Below are 18,689 nucleotides of genomic sequence, written 5' to 3'. Positions count from 1 at the left end.
GTGCAGCCTGGCAAACGCCCAGGGGCACTGCTTTCTCCAGGCTCCAGCACACATGCCTCTGTGCAGTTCTTCCCTCATTACAGCCAAGGTATCCAAAAGCCACTCAGAGCTGAAGGATGCAGCTTTGCATCCTCCATCTGAGCAGAGGCTGGATCTAGCCAAGGTTTAACCCCCTCCTCTTCCATCCCACAGTCTGTCTCACCTGTCTCTCCGCTGCCCTTTTCAGCTCTTTTTTGTACCCAGCAGAACGCAGCTCCAAGCTAACACCAGCCAAAATGCTTTGCATCTCCTTGACTACTTGGTGCCCCCCACTGCGCTCGCTCTGCATTCCCAAGAATTCTTTTAACAACAGACTGAGGGAAGAAGGGATTTCCCCAAACTGCAAATGCATTTTGTTTGATTTGTGGAGAGTTGATTTATTCTACTTCAGTGAGAAAAGTGAGAAACATTTGAATGTGTGCTGAACAAATGCTCCATTCAATTTAAATAAAAGCCCTGTCATGGTGGACAGACCTGCTGCCATTCCCATCACGGTCAGTGTCTTCCCTCGGCTCCTCAGCTATACCTTTCTAAACATGACATCTGCTGGGGTCTTTCAGGAGATATTTGAACACACCTTCAGTCTGTTTTACTGTCATTACACAATTTTCCCTTACAGCTAGAGGTTACTTCAAAGGAAGACAAGATAAATTACTTGTAATGATTCATCTTGGAGATGTGTGGCTGCTTGCCCATTCACATGGGAAATACCTTCACACTTGTACCACCTCCTACATTGCAGTGTAACACAACAGAAAGTGTGTGGATATGTCAAAGCGCCACTCCTGACTCAAAAACCTGTGTCCTTCCTTCTCACCTCAGAAATCCAAGGTTCTCTTGGGACACCATGGACTGGTCCTGCTGCCTGGCAGCTTCAGAACATCTCTTACCCACAGACAGATGGGAGAGGGCTACGCAGCCCAAGGAAGAACCCTTGGCCAGGTAGCAAGGCCTTGAGCTTGCCAGTGGAAAAGATCTCCTCCACCAGCCTCTTTGGAGGAAAAGCTGCCAACCCACCTAGAAGCAAAAACAGGTCCTGGCTCACTCTGTTCTTTTTGCCTAGAAATTAGCAGAGAGGACCTGTCCTAAGACCTGTTTGACTGCCCTGTCTGTAGCAGACCACGTGTCCTGGCAGCAACATTGCACAAATGCTGCAGACAGCATCTCCTTTGGGGCAAGCAGTTACTAAGCGGTCAGAAAGCACAGGTGTTCCTCGCAAAGCTACCTCCAGGAGGATGGAAAGTCCCTAATCAAATCAGAGCTAAAGAGCACCCTGACAAAGGTGGCATCAGAAGTCAAAAAGTGCAGTGTTTCATCACCAGCATGCTTAACCAGTGACCTTTCCTGGGTTCAGGTGGCACCAATGCCCCACAGGGACCACATTCTCTGTTGGACAGGTCTGGAGAAGAGAGAGGGACTGAAGTTAAAGTGAACTTGCTCTTCAGCAGGAACTGCAGAAGCAGAAACAACCATCCGAGGTGGAAAAGCAATTCCTAAAGGAGACCGATGCAAAAGTCTGGCAGGAGCACTGATGCTACCTAGGACAGCTTCTCAGGGGAAATAAATGCTTCCAAACTACAAGAGGCTCAAAAGAAATAGCTCCAGAGAAAAATGAGGCAATTCAAACTTGAACTACAAAGGCTTTGCTTCAGCTCAGAGAAGAAACCAATGCTAGTACAGTCCACATGTACAGAAAAGGCGGTTTGTGAAGGGAGCATTGACTGGTCTTGTGGATCCAGGATGTAAGTTGGCTACTTAACAGTTCTTGTGCAAGCATGAAAAAGGGGAATAGAAGCTGGAAAAGACAATGTTGCTGTACCTCCACAGGGGGAATCTGTACCTCCAAGCCAGAGTCATTTACTCACTGCTATAATTATTTTTTCTCCCACTTTTCTGAAACTGGCAGATTTTGCTAGTTGTATTTCTTGTCAAACTAAACAAAGGAGCATGCAGCTTTAGGTCAAGCAACATTTTATTTTACCAATGAATATGCAGAGAGAAAAGCAGCTAGAATTAAACAAAACCAAACAGCATTTCTTCCATTTCTTACTTACTTTCCAGTGAAGTCCCTCCACTTCACTCTCAAACTGTTCCTTTTCCTGCTTTGTTTGGATCCGTGTCTCTCCCAGAATTGATTCCAGCTCTTCGTTGTGCTCAGCCAAATCCTCATGCTCCTGCTCAAGATTTTGCAGCTTGTGAAGGAGCTGTGAATTCCTGCCCTCAATGTTTTCAATCACCTCCTGGCACCTGCACACCAAAGACCAGTATCACTGAGGCTGAAACTGCTATGTGAACACATCAGCACACAGACAGATCACTTACCTCTTGACAAACCACCAAGCAAGGAAGACCCAATGTGTTTTCCACTGTGTGATATCTATCCTGCTAATTCTGAGTCTCAGACCCAGCATGACCTGTCCCTGTTCTCATTTAGGTGGTGATGTGTGGAATTATTGGCGATGCGTTCTGCATGAGTAACGATGAGGGTCTGTGGAGAGAACTGGTCGGGCAGGAGGATGCTAACAGCAGAAAGCCAATGACAAAGTCAGCCTCATGAAGTGGGGGAACAAGCTTGGGCATTTGAAAGGGAAAAGAGACAGAGGGATTGGATCAGACAGCCCTTTCCTCCTTGAACATGCTAGAAGAGATTTAGCAGCAGCAATTTCCTAAGCAGGCCACAGGAGAATAAAAATTTGATTTCCCTCAAAAATCCCAGTTTACACATGGAAGTCTGAAAGCCAAGTGTCTTGGTACACCCCTGGACAGCAACCAAATCCAGAGGAAATCCTCCCAGCAGCAAAACAGCTTCAAAAACAACGCTTTTGTCTGCAGGGATCCACAAAAGACCAACACCTATTCTTTTAGGAAACAAAAAACTGGAGAATGTGCCAGAAAACAGCCTGTATTCTTAATAGCAAGGACTACACACCCACTCACAACTGCATTACCTCCAAACGTTCAAATCTGGGAGCAAAGGAACAAAACTGGTACCAAAGAATACTCTAAAGAACCCAATACTTAAACGCACCCTGCAAGACAGAATACCAGCAACCAGAGTGCCAGACAAGCCACTAGAAAAAGACAATATACAAAGTACTTATATATTGCAAACCTTTTATGAAGTGTTTCACTACTCTGATATCTGTCTTCTTGATCTGAACCAGCTTTGCCTGAAGTGTGGTCCCCTTCAACCCTCCCTTCATCCTTTGTGCCCTGTGCATAAAGAGAAAATGAAGTTACTACACAATTAAGACTCAAATCTTAGCATGACATGATTCTAAAGCTACCTAAGTCCCTCATAAATGAATGGGACAAGAAAACATGAGCTGCATCAGCTGCAACTACTCATATTAGATAATCCACTGGCTATAATAGCAAAACCTTCCAAGGCCTGTAACAGCTATGAAGGCACTAGTGGGTACAAGCTTACACCTACAGATGTGCTCTACACATAAGATTTATGTTGGGCATACCAAATAAACTGATGTCCCATACACAGAAAGGAAAACACAAGCATTTCTGCACAACAAGCTATGCTTCTTCATTTATGACAGGGGATTAAAATGCAGAGTGGGGCCTGTTTGCTCTATTTGCTTTTTACAGTAGTGAACAAAAGGCCCTTTAAAGTACCTGTAGTTGCAACATGCTCAATTCTTCAGTCTCAACTGGTGTAGACAATGGAAATCCTTGCTTCTCACCCTTTTGATACTCACAGATCTCCTCTTTGAGCTGGTCAACCTTCAAAATAAAAACACTTGCTCGTATTTTTGATTGATTTTCATCTTGCTGTCTTAGAAAACTAAGATCCTCCTCAAACTTGACACAGATAATTGTTGATTTATTAATATTAACCACTCAGCTTGAGGGATTGGCTGAGGAGCTCACATGGCTGCTATAGCCAAGTGGCCTCAGACTATTTGAGAGGTAAAGAGAAGTAAAATGGGTAATACCACACTGCATTAAAAAGCAAGCATTTTTTCTTCATTTAAGTTGTTGATTGTGCATGTATTGTGCATCCCCTCTTACCAAACAGGACTGAATGCCAAGGGGAAGACTGATCACAACCACTATTTCTAAGACTGTCTTTGCTGTTATTGATAGGATCAATATAACATTCCTAATAGCAGGTAAGCATTCACACCACACAGCCACCAATCATTCACACGCTTATTCTCAGTTACTGAGATTAGCTCAGTTAGTTACTGAACAGCAAGACATGGGATGGCAAAAGTAATTACATACTACTGAGAATCAATTATAGGCTGCTGAAGGACTAATACAAAGAATTTGAGAATTAAGAACAGAAGCAAAATTTGTGCCAAATTACATGTTTTAATATTCATTTAATATTTATTTCCTATTGCCAATCTCATTAAGGAACTACTCTGTTGATAAAGATTACAACATTTAGAGAAACCAATGCTTAATATATCAGCCACCTAAGTAATAGCAATGACATTCCACACAAAATGAAAAGTAACAAGTTTATCTTCTACTGAGCCAACCCGCAAAACTACATTAAAAAGCCAAAGAGGCTGAGAGGTATCAACACATGAGCAAAAAATAAAAATAATTTGAAAAATAGGGTTTTAAACTAAACTTACTTCTTTTCTTTATTAACAATCCCCAAGAAGATGTAGAACTGTTGCTGCCTCTGTTTATCCACCTAATTTTGTGCAAACAACAGCTAGTACCAGAAAGCATCCATCTGATCCTGAATGCTGTGCACAAGAAACCAAGCATCTCAGGAGCCCTAAAGCACATACTCAGTTTGAGCATAAACAGACCCCTCCATGATCAAAGTACCACCGATCTCATCCTGCACTGAAAGATACTATGATAGCTGATTTTTTTATTATTATTATTACTTTTAGGGCTGCAGTAACAGCGGCTGCCTTAAAACATGCTTTGAATATTTATTCTGCCAGTTTCCTGGTGTTTGTTACTACATGAGCCACAAAACATCAGAGCTGCAGTTCTGGAAATACTCATTAAAGAAAAAAGAGAGGAAATAAAAAGGCAGGGCAGGATAAGGAGCACATCTAAGCCTCAGGAGCCAACCCAGGAATAGTGGCTCCACAGCAGGCCTGGAGAAGGAGCCAGGACAAGATGGGTACTCACCAAATCAAGGAATGCTTTTCTTTCCAAGTCAAGCATTTGGACCCGTGTTCGCAGTGCCAGAATTTCCTTGTCCAGCCTGCTGTTGTGCTCCATGGCCTTCTGTAGCGCAGTCCTGTCTGGACAGAGCACACACAGGCTGCTCACCAACACTTCCTTGGCCCTTGACCATCATCAAGCTCAGAGCAGAGCTATTGCATGAATACTGTTTCTGAAATTACATTGCCCTTACGTACAGGTATTTGGGAGCACAGCACAGAGAGCAGTTCCCGATACATGCGGGAACACCATTCTCTTACTCATACCGTAGAGGTTTATGTTTCTGGAGATCCAGGTTCGCCATCAGTGCTACTAAGCCATGCTGTTTACTGCAGGATCACAGCAGTCTCTCCATAGTTATTCCAAGGAATAACTTTACTTCTAGATCAGGGAAAACACCTTGCCTCAGACATGTAGGTATGGGTTTCAAGAAGAGCAACAGTAAGTTTTAGAAAACTCCAAACAGGTTTTGTTTAATTTTATTTTAAAACTTCTTCTAGAAATTTCTGGCAAGTATCATCCCACAAAATCACAGCAAAGCATGCAACATGAAAGAGGGTGAGCACTGGGAACAGTTCATGCAGGGGGATGTTTGCTCTGAAAGGGACAGCACAGCACCTGTGATATGCTGCACAAGCCCTGCAGAGGGTGGGGGATAGTCCAGCCAGACTCAAAACTCTTTTTATTTTTTAAACCAAGGTAAAGATAAGCACCCTGGGGGGGTCCATGCCACGAATGTCTGAAAAAGTAAGAGTATACACAAGTGTGGCAGGGACGCTCTACTCCTGCACTTGGCACAGGACTTGCTCAGGCTTCTGAGCCACAGGAGGCCTCGAGGTGATTGTCCCTTGAACCGGGCAGCTCGCCACCAACAGTGCCAGGTGGATGCCCACGGCCATGACCACGAACAAAGGGAGGTACTGCCTGAAAGCAGGTACCCATTGAAATCCCTCATGGGGAAATGACGGATCACATTGGAGCTCGAGAACAACATGATAAGGAATCTGAGTATGACTAGGAGCCAGTCACTTTATCTTATAAATAGAGTGGCCAGAGAAAGCTTATTTGAGCTCTCTGGGGATCACACTGGGCTGTGACCCTCGATCTCCTGCTGAGCTGGGGCACCTCTCAGGACCTCCTCGAGGACCACAGCTCCTCCACAAACACTGACAAAGGAGAAGGGTGAGACATTCACTGAAAAGGGGGAAAAAACCTGAAAGCGCATGACTCTGTAAAGAACACTTCCCCCCCATATCCCGCTGTAAGTCTCACATGAACATTTCCATTATCAAATTTTTAACTAAATCTGTTTGTATTGCAGCAAATACTGTTGAATCCTTGTGTTGAATTGGCTGACGATTAAGTGCTGTTAAGACTCATACAATTCAATCTTGTGATTTACCATTAAAGTATTAATAAATCTTAAATTGCTGCTAAATCAAAGTTGTGCAAAAATCTATTTGCAACAATAAGCCTTAGTCCCGTATGTATTAGATTATGTATAAGGGAGGAGTCTAAGCTCTGCTGTAACACAGCGGTCCTTGGGCATTTGTCACTTTAGCTCAGGGCTCAAGCTCACCTTCAAGTTCAAATTCCACGACCAGCCACCATGCACACGCGAGCTATGCTCTAGTTCAAACTCCAGCCAGAATCAGCAGCATGGGCAGACCTGATGCCTGTCCACAAAATATACTTCAAACGGTTTGGAAAAGTTACCTTATCAGTGAGAAACTTCCAACTTCAGCTTAAAATTCATGACTTGCTATGAGCAGGAACTACAATGTGAATATACCAGTGTTGTGCTAACATTAGTGTTTATGGCATGACCAGAGAGTAAAAATCATTGTATACCAACCCATCAAGTCTGAATCAATATGCATATGCAACCATCACACCAATTGACACAGACCATCTAGTATTTCAAATGGCAGAATCAGGAAAAAGATGTTTGTATTAGAAACATTGACAGAAACATGCCTGACTGACTGCATGTACACTGGTATTCTGCTCCTAAAAGTAGAACTATAGAGAAGTAGAGAAGCCAGTTTTCCTTACAGAAATGATGAACGCGATTTTTCCCTTTTCAACTTAAACTTGACTTTTTGTCAGGCAAAAATAAAAATATACCTATTTTCTTGGTTCTAAACTAGAGGAAAAAAAATAAAACAACAACAACACACCCCACTTTCAAACAGGGATTTTGCTATTGGATTTTCAGTTTTGTAATTTAAAATAAAAGTGAAGAAACACTTCCTACCAAAGCATTCATTTTGCTTAAAAGTTGTCTACCGTTACAGATAAAATGTTGGATCTTCTCCACTTATAAATTGGTCGACTTACCACTCTTTCTCCATTCACGCACCCCTTCTTCCCAGCTCTCAGGCACTTGCAGGGCTGACCACAAGGCAGTTTCTGCAAGGTCAACAAAGAGACAGTTTTGCTGTGGCAATTCATTTGCATGTTTTTGAACAACAGCAAAAAAAAAAAAAAAAAAAAAAAAAAAAAAAAAAAAAAAAAGCAACATTTTTGATGCACTTCTTTGTTAAATATAGAGTTGTAAGAAAATTAAAAAAATGAAAAATAAGAAGCAGACATCTAGACCACTGCACACGACTTAAAATCTCCAATCACCATCACCAACACCCAATAACTGAGCTACAAACTGCCCAGGAGCAATCTTGTATTTTCTCATCAATGCAAGCAAGCAGCTGCAAGTAATCACTGAACCAAAATACACTGCTTAAGTGGAATCTTATTGAAGATCAGAGATTTCATTTAGTTTTCTATTTAAAAATCAGTTTATTTACAAAGCATTTGGTTCTGTAGCGCATGGGGAAGAGAAGGCATGCAGATATACATCATCGGGGAAGTCACTGAGATGTTATAGCACTAATCTTGCACACTAATACAGCATAATAAACCACACAGACATAGCAAGCATGAAACCCTTACTCACAGTTTGGAAAGTCTTACATTCATTTGATACTTAGGAATTTTATAGAACACAGATTCCCCACTCAGGCTAAGATCCAGGGAGAGGAGTCATGCTGCAGCCTGTCCGAAATCTGGAGAAGCAGTATGGTTTGGAGGCTGCAACACAACATTCACTCTGTGCCCACGAATGCATGCGTACCAATCAATAGGCAAAGCAGATAACTGCAGGGTGCTTTGATTAAAAAGCTGCCAACGATGGGTTTGGAGGCTGGCTAGAAGGTTTAGTGACTACACCTGAGTGTGATGCACAAGCTGCGAGGTCAGCATCGTGATCTGCCATCACCCTGCCCACGTTGGTACCAGTCTCCTTAAGAGAGCAGCTGCTGCAAAGGTGATGGGGCAGTATCACACCTTGCTGCTCTCAGCTGAAATTCTGTATCACAGATTTTGGGACAATTTGAGTAACAAAAAGAGCATCTAGAAACCAGTGTTTTGCTGGGGGAGCCTCCTGTTGGAGGCAACAGTGAAGGACCTGGCTTTAGGGATCATTCCACTGGGACCTTTACCAAACAGTTTCACTTCTTTCCAAAAAACAGTTATTATTATTTATTTTTTTTTGTCAGTATTTAAATGTAATTTAAAAAAAATGGAATACTGCAGGGCTGGACAATAACAGATGTTTCAATATGGAGGTTAAACACTTTCAAGGAGGTTAAATGAGTATTAGCAGTTGTAAGAATCCAACCAGTCACTTCAAGACCATTGACAAGCCTTGGTTATGAGCTCTTGCTAATGACCCCTAAAGGAGGTAGCATTCCAAAAATAGCACCTGGAGAACCTGGAGATGGGTGGTTCAGACATGCTGACACTGTGTATGAGTTATTTTAGCTGTTTTGTTTCTGGAGCAAGTTACCATTTCTTCTCAATCCCCTTCTGTGTTGTGTATTTCTCCCTTTGTACAAGCCAGGGAGAGGAATTAAGTCAAGACGCTGCTGCTACTCCTATCAAGGATCAGATTGCCCCATGTTCTGGCTTTCCACACTCCAGATTCATCCTGACTGTGTTTCTGCATTCAGGTCTCCTAGGTACTGAAGCAACCCTTGAAGCAGATTTCTCCTCATTACAAGGACATGGGACGGCCTTTCTCCAGTTCCCCTGGGTGAGAAGTGCAAGGCTCACACTGAACAGGGGTGGGTTAAATGCAGGCCAGTAATTAGGAGTGGCACACAGCCACACAAGAAGCACTGACGTATTTTGCTCTGCTCCTTTCTTTGTGTATCCAGCTCATCTGTCAGCCTCCAGATCCCTTTGTGGACCACCAGCAGCTTCTGCATGGCCTCAGCCAGCTCTCATTCAACTCTTACATGTGATGCCTGTTCCCTCTCCAGCTCCTCTCTGTAGGACTGGAGCACACAATCTAATGCTCCAGTGGAAATGAGATAACCCTCCTGGTGACAGGAGATCCCCCCTCCACGCTCCTCTGGGCCCACCAGAACAGGGGTGGTGACACAAACAGAAATCAGGTGATCTTGCAGAGGCAAGAGACACACATGTAGAGGGTGACACCTTGCCACGGACAGGTGTCAAAGAGCAGACATTGAACAGCATGCCACGGCTGCTTCCTACAAAGCTCTGTTTTTCTTTCCTTGAGACAATGCTGTTAATTAAGGTGCACTTTCAAGCACATTTGAAGACAAGGACGAATGATTACAGACAGCACATAGAAAAATCTATATATGGGGGGTTTCCAAGCTGAGGGTTCCATCACACCCTGTGAGTATCTGCTCCAAGAACAAGTCAGTTCTGCATGTTTGTTGTCCCATGGCTGTTGTGAGAGCTGGTCCCAACCAAGCCCAGCAATGGAAACCTTCTCTTCCAGCCTACAAAATGTTCCTAGTCTGTGAGCCAGACACTTCACCCACTGACCTGGTGTTTGTGCCGAGAAGTAATTTCAGCTGATATAAAAAGGGCTGTTCCTCACAGCCATGACTTTGGTCTGCTCTGTCTCCAGTATGTTTTATGTGTGGCTAGAATGAAAGGCACATGAATACTTACAGCACTTACAGCCCCAACCCAGACATCTCACCCTGGTGAGATGTTAGCCCTGGCTCTCAGCAGAAGTTAGTAACTCATGTGTAGCACCAGGCTCATAAGATTGCACAGCCTGCAGTTCAAAGCACGCTCCCAACCTGTCAGCAAAAAACACTAAGTAACCTCACAGTGTGCTCAAGAACAGACCCACTGCTTGAAATCTCAGCTACATGTCACGTCATCAGCAAGCAACGTGCAGATGTACTACCTCATTTATCATCTCTTCTGCATGCTGCATGGATTTGTACTGTTGTTGGAGTTCATCTTCCAATGTCTGATGAATGTGATCAAACTCACCCTTGCATAGAAAGAGATTTTAATAGATCAATACCACAAGAAAGCATGCTGCCACGGACACCAGGGTGTAGTATTCTCAGTTTTAACGTACCTTCATTAACAAGGGGTTGTAATCATACCTTAAAGGACAAGTTTCAACCTGAGATATACCACATCCCTGGGAAAATCCTCAGTTGTCTATTATACTTTGCTAGTACTCTACAGGCCCACTACATATTTTTTTTTAAAGTCAGGATCTCCTTGGCAACTTCCTTTTTGAGCATAGTGGCCCAGCTTTGCTCCCAGAAATCTATGGTAGATTTACTCGATCAGTGTAACGGTGGGTTACTTCCTCATGCCCTTCTCTTTTGAATTGCTTACCAAGTTTACAGATTCCTCCTGCTCCTGTGGTCTGTGCACATGAATCAGCATCAAGGATTTGCTTCTACTCAGGTTAGTTGTCATTAACATTTTTGCAGCTTGATGCTAGAGAGGTGTGTGCTTGTACATGCCAGGTTTCTCTGGCACTACTCAAAGTGTTTTCCCACCTGTGTATCAGGATGACTACACAAAAATGCATGTTTGTACCCAGGGTTTCGACATTACTGAGGATGCATTAAAAAAAAATCAGCTATGCTTAAGCAGTCTAGCAAAAAAAAAAAAAAACAAACATATTAATTTCCATAACAGACAGAAACTTATTTGGACTTTCGGTATAAGGTTGAACAAGCACGTAAGTTTGTTTGAGAATTAGAAAGGTTACACGTTCCAGTTAACAGAGTAATGAGAACAATTAACCTTTTCACTTGAAACACTGCTGTGACTCTAATGATCCTGTAGAACAAATGTGTGATGCTACCCAGGAGAAGGAAGTGCTTAATCAACAGTTTCTAGCTCACAAGCATGAACACCAATGACATCATTTGGGGAGAAAAAACAGTCTGCTTTAGAAATTGTTTTCCTGAAAAGCACATCTTCACAGTCTTTCACCTGGTTTTAAAAACACAGAAAGAAAGGTGTCCAGTGTAAGAACCGCAGAGAAGTTCTGTTTGATTCAGAATGAGGAGCATTAACCTTATAATATATTTTGATCACGCAAGAATACACTTGCCTTTCCAAGCCTCATTCTTCTAAACAGCTGTATGAAAATTGGATAGAAGTCAGGTATTTACAGGCCTGTCTTTACATAACGGGGGAGTCTAGCACTGTGTAACAGGAGGAATTCAAGAAAAGTCCACATTGTTCTTCACATGTAGACTATACTATCTCTACGGACCAGACTTTGCCCTGGCTTCGTCCTTCACCCAGCACAGCTGCAACAATACACTCTCCAATTTTACCCAGTAGTCAACGCCAGCCTTGTTACAGAAACATATTGTGCGGTCATTATGGAAGCATCAGAAAGAATGGTCTGAGAGCGAGCAGCTAGGAGAAGCTGTTGCTGCAGACACCGTATGCCACAACAGAAGTTTGAATGCATAACTGCTGTAGCTCTTTTCCAGGAAGCCTGCAGCCAAGTGTAGAGGGCATTCAGCCCCAGAGTGGATGGAGAAATAGGAAGGAATGAGAGCAGAAGGAGAAAGCAGGACTTCCATCCCTAACCCCTATTTGCAGTCCTGCTCCTTGCCTGCTTGCTCTTCCGGCTCCAGGAACCTGTCTTCACTGCTCAGTGGCCACCTCCAACACAAGGATGGAAAGTCATTCATTTACCCAGGGAGAGAAACATGCAAGTGGAATTCCTCTGAAGTGATCAACAGAAGGGACCTGAACTTACACCTTACATGGGTACGTGCTTTATCTGCAGGCTGTTAGACAGAAGTCCCCATCAGCTACGCGTTCAGAAGGATGAGCTCCATGCAGGAAGGTCTGGATTCAATACCGGACTTGGAGGCATCTACATTCCTCATTTGACCTGGCTCTACTTCTCTTACTCAGACGTGGCAGTGAAGGAAGTGCAAACCCGATCACTCCTCGTAAATGCTCAGTAGCAGATGTGGTTAACTGGCATTTCACTGGAAGGTTACAGCTCTGCTTCCTCTTAACTACAGTGAGGTTTCTATTACAATGCTTCATCAGAAAAATGGTCTGTTTGCAGCAAACATTTGTATTAAGTGACAGACATTCACATGCAGATTATTCACGATTCACAGAGAGACATTTTCTAACAAGGAGGGGGAGGCAACATCTCAGGGAAGTATCTCTCCCTCACTGTAAGCAAACTCGTTGATTCTGAGGAAAATACCTATATCTGAAGGTGTTATTGTACCACTAATGAACCATGAATAACACATAACCCGGTAACAGTTAGGCAGACTGGGACTCTCCAGCCTTGAGGCTCTTGAGGTCAGTATAATCCTGAGTGGCACAGCAAAGACAGACAAGAGGCAATTGTTCACTGCCTTGAATGCAAGAGCTGGAGAGCATTAAGCAAAGCCCAGCGATGGCACAGTAAAACAAAGGAACGTGTCAGTAACTGAACCTTGCTGCAAAATGTTGAGGATGTAAGAAAACTGCATGGCGTCAACAAGCAACCACACTCACAGAAGAGAAAAATTAATCACGGACTAATAAATACAAAGATAGCACCTACAGTTCAGACACTTAACAGCACTGGAGGCAAGGGGGATATTTCAGATGTACTACCACTACATTTTTGCCCTTATGCAGTCCTCTGAGATTCAGATGGTGCAATGCAGTCCAAACCAAGCTGAGCTTCGCAGCAGGCCTGACAAGCAGGCCTGACAAGCCCCCCTCCTTAAGTGTGCTCACCCAAAAGAGGCCAAGAAGCTTTTCAACTCCAACCAGTTTATCAGAATGAAAAACTATAAACCCAACTTTTTAACTATAGAAAAGTCAAGGTAGTGACAGAAATGAAATGGTCTGCACACAGATCTTCCACCTGCTGATGCCCTAGCAGGCAGCCCTTGCTTCCGGCAAACAGTTGGGTGTCACCAAGCCCTGCCATCTCCTCTGTTCCCAGTTCTGGCTGGCTGTGCTCTGCAGGGGCTGCAGCTCCAAGCCCTCCTGCATCTCCCTTTCAGCCCAGAGCTCACCCACTGCGTCCCTATGCAGGAACAGCTCCCCCCACCCCAAAGCACAACCTGGTCCAGCCACTTCTAAAGTGGCAGAAGAAGATTGGGAAGAGTAAGAGAAACTGAACATTCTGTATCACAAATGCTGCAGTCTAAACAGGCTCTTGACCTAGCCCAGGGCAGCAACGTTTATGCTCCTACACATCTGACAGCCATGACTGTCAAAATGAAGTTAGGGCTGAGGTGAGTATTGCACAAGGGCAGACTGAGCGTTGCACAGCAGAGCCAACAAGCACAGCAATGCAGGAGAGCTGCAAATGAGGAACTACAATGGCCAGGAGCTCCTGGGCCCCAGTTCCCTTTAACAGTCATATTCAGGAGTAGGTGGAAGTCGGTGTCAAAGTTGCTGGGAGGGAGATTGCCCTAGTTGAGGCAGGTGGTCACAAACTGCCTCTCTGACACACCAGAGCTGCTGTTCCTCCACCATTTGTCCGTTTTGTCATCTTGACCTCAAAAGTAAGGGTCAAGATGTAGATGGTCTTCCCCTAGCCTGCCAACCACCAAGTCATGTTGTCAAATTTATTTACAGAACAAAATCTGTAAGCAGAGGTTTACTTAACTTCCATCCTCTAGCTCCGCAGCTAGAAGACAAGGAAGGAGTTTTAACCTCACCTTAGAGTACAGGGAAGGTTTTTCTTAAATTAATGACTGTCAAGGGAATTCTCTCACCTGTAATTAAATAATGGATCATCAGGAAATCTGGATCAGTAGGAAGCCATTATAGCCCAATGAAGATATTCAGACCCAATTATATCACAAATTCTTCAACATTCTCTCAAAAATAATTCTATTCATTATCCCTATGCAAGACCTGGGAGCAAATCAAGCATAAACATAAACTAAATGAAAACTAATACAGAAATAAACTTCATCACTAACAATCCATAGATAGAAGAATAATTTTTAATTTAAAAATCTCAAAGATATTCTTTTCCCCAGCATGCTTTCAGACAGTCTGAGCAGCTAAAGCAGGGTGTACCTGAAACTGTGCAGCACACAGCCTGTCTATGTAGCTGTGTGAATTCAACTTCTGATCTGTGATCTCCAGTTTCTCCAGCAGCGCTGTTCTTTCTACCAATAAATAAGCAATCTGTTCGCTGGCATTACTGTGAGCTATTTCGGACAAGCCTTCCTGTTCCAGCATCTCCTTGACCTCCTTCAGCTGGGCTTCTGCAAGACAAGGCTTTCTGTGAGCACAAGAAGAAAGGAAGCCCAGTTCCCTGAGGATCTGTGCCCCAAGTTCTCTAAACACCACGACAGCCCCAGTTTCTCCTGGAACGCTCCAACAGCTCACAAAAATTCTAATCTGTTCTCCTGCTTCCCAGCTTCCTTGCTCCCTCCTATCCCCCACTCTCTCCTACCATGGTAGTCCTATTCCCACCATTGTGACATTCCCGCTCGCACCCACTACACTGCCTGACAAGCAAGTGACAGGACCTGCTACATCTGAATTCTCCTGCCCTTAAGAGGGGTGAGTTGTTATGACCATTTACCTCCACCCAGCAGCTATGCTTCACCAACCTTTTTGTCCTTGACACTCTTACCCCCTAACACACTTTGGTGGAAACTAAACAGATTAAAAAAGCATTAAGAGAAACCAAGCAGATGAGCAGGCAATCACATAAGCAGTTTATTTAGAAAGAAGAGACACAAAATACCATATCACTCATATAAACAGAATTTTCCTAAGAGCTTTTTTCCCCCATGCACATTCCTCCAAAACCAGCTGTAATCCCACAGGCTAAGGACAACTTCTTGGTAACGCAAACCTGCTTTTTGGAGGTCTCCTGTAAGATTAAACAAGCAAAAATTCCTTTCAGAATTAAATTACCAATTACTATTTATCCCAAAGTTACAGCTAGGAAGACTCTGTACTAGGAAAAACTTCAAGATTCAATGGCTTTTGAGGTAAACGGATCATAACGGTATTTGTTTACAGCTAGGCACTGCTTTGTTTGGGGCCACAGCTGGCTCTACTGCCCAGGTTACAAGCACTATACAGTTGTGTTTACACTTCTCCAGGTACATTTGTCAGAAGAAACGTGCAGGAAAAAAAAAAAAAAAAAAAAAAAAACCACAATACAAGAGGTTTCCTATTTGGTTTGAACTCCATTTTGCAGCATGCTCAGGATCATTTGTTAAAAAAAAAAAAAATACACAAGAACCCCTCACTTTGGTTGGCAATTCATCCACCTGGAGAGCATGAGGATGCCTTCGTCTCCTTCGTGGCCATGGCAGCAATTCCTGCACTGGATCTATTAGCTTGTTAATCTAAAGAAGGGCTTTGAAAACCTCCCTATGTAAACACTGCTCATTTCTCATCAGTCTTTTCTCCAGTAATTTAATTAACATTAAAAAGGAAAACTATTCCCAATTTCTAGCCCAAAATAGTTTATAAATGCTTCCAAGAGCTGTAGGATGGGAATCAGGGAGTTGCGGGGTTTCTGTTGACGAGGGAGGCATAGTCACACTCCTTCACTGCTTAGGGAGCTAAGCCTCAGAAGTTACACAGAACAAGTATTTCTCATACTCTTACACAGAATACATATACAGCTTTGGACAAGCCTGCTCTGCACTTTCACACACTGGATTTAACAGGGGACCCAGCACAATCACACCCTAAGGCTCAAATCAATTGCTTGTTTCCACTCTGCACTTTGCAGCTGGCTCTGTCCAGCCCTATGGATGGAAAACACCCTGCGGTTTCCCATTCACCCTCCCTGTGGTTATGAATTACAGCTTGTTCAATGAAGAGGTAAAGCATGGCTCTCCTGCAGCTTTCCTGTATGAAGGAGAACAAAATATTGCAGTTTACAGTTTAAAAATAACTGACCCCTTGTTCCATATGCCTTATGAAGAACCCACAGCTCACACTAAACTGAGAAACCCACATGGCCTCCAAGCTGCCTCACAGATTCCTCCCACTGACAATCCAAACTGGGGTTCTTGCATCTTCCCCTGGTAGCTGCTTTGCTTATGGACAGAAGCAGGACAGCAGGTGAAAGGGACTCACACAACTCACACAAGTTGAGCTCACAGAAGAACTCACAAAACTACTCCTATATGGACAGTTTTGCTTGAAGGTACTTCCCTTGCATGCAGCCTGCAAAACAATACTATGCTACATAGATGTGGCAACATGATCTAGAAATCTTCCACAGGCTGAAGAGGAAAAAAAAAAAAAAAAGATCTGTGAGGATGAGAGGACACTGCAGCACAAAGCACAAATTACCTTCCTGTAAAAGCCCACTGGTTCCTTACAAGCATCTCACAACCCCCTTCTGTATTATATCATATGTGACCTAGCAAAGAGAGCAAACACCTTGAATGATCAATGTCAGTGCCCTGATGTGCTCCCACAAGCACATACCTACTGCACCTCTGCTTCTCTGAAGTGAGCTTTGTTTCTGCAAAGGTGTCTTACCTTTGTAAAGCAAGAGAGGAAGTTTCTCTACCTAATGCACAGAAATGTGCAATTCACAGATACCACACCCACCACAGAAGCCGTGTCCTCTCATCCATGCAGGGGACATTTAAGCAGTACAGCTGTCACAACAAACGAGCTCAGGCTACGACGATTCTTTTTGTTTCACTCCTTAAATCATGGCAAGGCCCCAACAGCATCCTGTTTTACTTCTGTTACATCTGTTTTTCATAAAAGCTTTGGTAATTCTGTGCATGAGTTTTCGATCTGCCCTCCAAAAACACTGAAGCATATCAGATGAGAACCATCAGAAATGGATTATGAAGTGCCTCGAGGAAAGGAAAAATGTCACTCTGGGCAGAGGAACCAAATGAGGTAAAGCTCAGATCAATAGCTCAGCATAAAACCAGGCACGGCAGGAACTCTGCGGGCCCGTTCCAGGCAAGAAATAAATATATAAGCATAAACTTGCTTTTATCATCAGAAACAGCTTTTGGCAGATCAAATTGTTCACAGCAATCCTAGGACCAAGCACAGCTTCTGATCTGTTTGGGTGTTTTTTTGGAAGAGGGAGCATGCTCAGCCCCCACAGTCCACCCAAGTGATGTCCCGCATTTACCCAAGTCTTTGCACCTCTTTTGAGGGCACTTTTCCTTCCTGGTCTCCGAAGCCTGTTCTCCCAGCTGCCACTGGCCTGCCCTGCACTCCAGATCTGGACAGATCCTGTCCACTTGCACCTTGCCACTCATGCTGATCCTCTGGCTGCACCACAGGCTTCAACCAGCCACTGTCCTCAACTACCCTTTCCCATCTGAACTGATTTCAAGCCTCCCAAAAGCTCCCTGCCGTGGCCCTCTGGAGTAGCCTTACTCACATTTTTTGTTTAACAATCCCAGTGAGCTGGGGTCTTCCTTTTCACAAGACTCCTTCTCCAGCCCTGTTTTGTTAAAGCCTGATCTGCAGTATCATGTTGTCCCTCCTAAAGAGAAAACAAGAGGTGCAATAAGACCCAGAGGGCAACCGACCCTCAGCCTGCTCTGCACCCCGCAGAACACGGGAGGAACCTCTCGGCTGGTTTGCACAAACTCCAGGAGAAAGCAGAGGCCCATGGAACAAACGTGGTGATGCAGCACTGAACTGTGCAGCCACACAGCAGAGGTGGATCAGAGAACCGGAGCAGGTAAAGGACTGAGCAAGCACAGCTGCTAAGGCACAAGCACATTCCTCAACATGCTCAGCAGCTCTGTGCCAGAGATGGCCAGTGTTTTTTTTGTGTTTTGTTTTGTTTTGTAAAGGAGGAAGGATAGGTGGGGAGGAAACAGAACGGAAAGAGAAAAATGGCAGAAATAACAAATATTCACAGAGCAAGAAATGACCCACATGAACTCCTACCAGCTGAGTCACATCGTGCCCAGAGCCAGGGACCTCCGAGCACTCTGGAGCAATCACTGACAACAGACAACTTGAGCATCCACTTCTGTGTCAGTCAGTACCTTCAGAGGGAAAAGCCGACACACAGACACAAACATGCAAGGACCCAGGACACAGACTCAAAGGTATCTCAGATCTGTCCAACGTGAGGCTGCTGCCTGGCACCAGACCACAAAGCATGCCTACAGCCCTCAAGCTGCCCCCCCCCAGCAGTCTCACATCACCCTCGAAGGAGCTGGAGGTGG

General features: G+C 44.1%; 1 protein-coding gene across 1 annotated transcript in view; it reads right to left on the bottom strand.

The window, feature by feature from the left end:
- CCDC30 (coiled-coil domain containing 30) overlaps positions 1 to 18,689 on the bottom strand; it is a gene marked incomplete at its 5' end in the record, with an annotated part of 40,248 nt that overhangs the window by 18,884 nt on the left and 2,675 nt on the right. The window contains 5 exons of the mRNA XM_082776862.1: positions 2,094 to 2,286; positions 3,152 to 3,252; positions 3,670 to 3,777; positions 5,161 to 5,276; positions 7,537 to 7,608. Of these exons, the coding sequence (XP_082632988.1) occupies positions 2,094 to 2,286; positions 3,152 to 3,252; positions 3,670 to 3,777; positions 5,161 to 5,276; positions 7,537 to 7,608 (590 nt within the window). The remainder of the gene's footprint in view (positions 1 to 2,093; positions 2,287 to 3,151; positions 3,253 to 3,669; positions 3,778 to 5,160; positions 5,277 to 7,536; positions 7,609 to 18,689) is intronic.

Source organism: Aythya marila, assembly GCF_965140915.1.
Source record: "Aythya marila genome assembly, chromosome: 21".
In the NCBI taxonomy this organism is placed as follows: Eukaryota; Metazoa; Chordata; class Aves; order Anseriformes; family Anatidae; genus Aythya; species Aythya marila.
The sequence above is the reverse complement of the archived record's forward strand: the minus strand, read 5'-3'. Positions and strand labels throughout refer to the sequence as shown.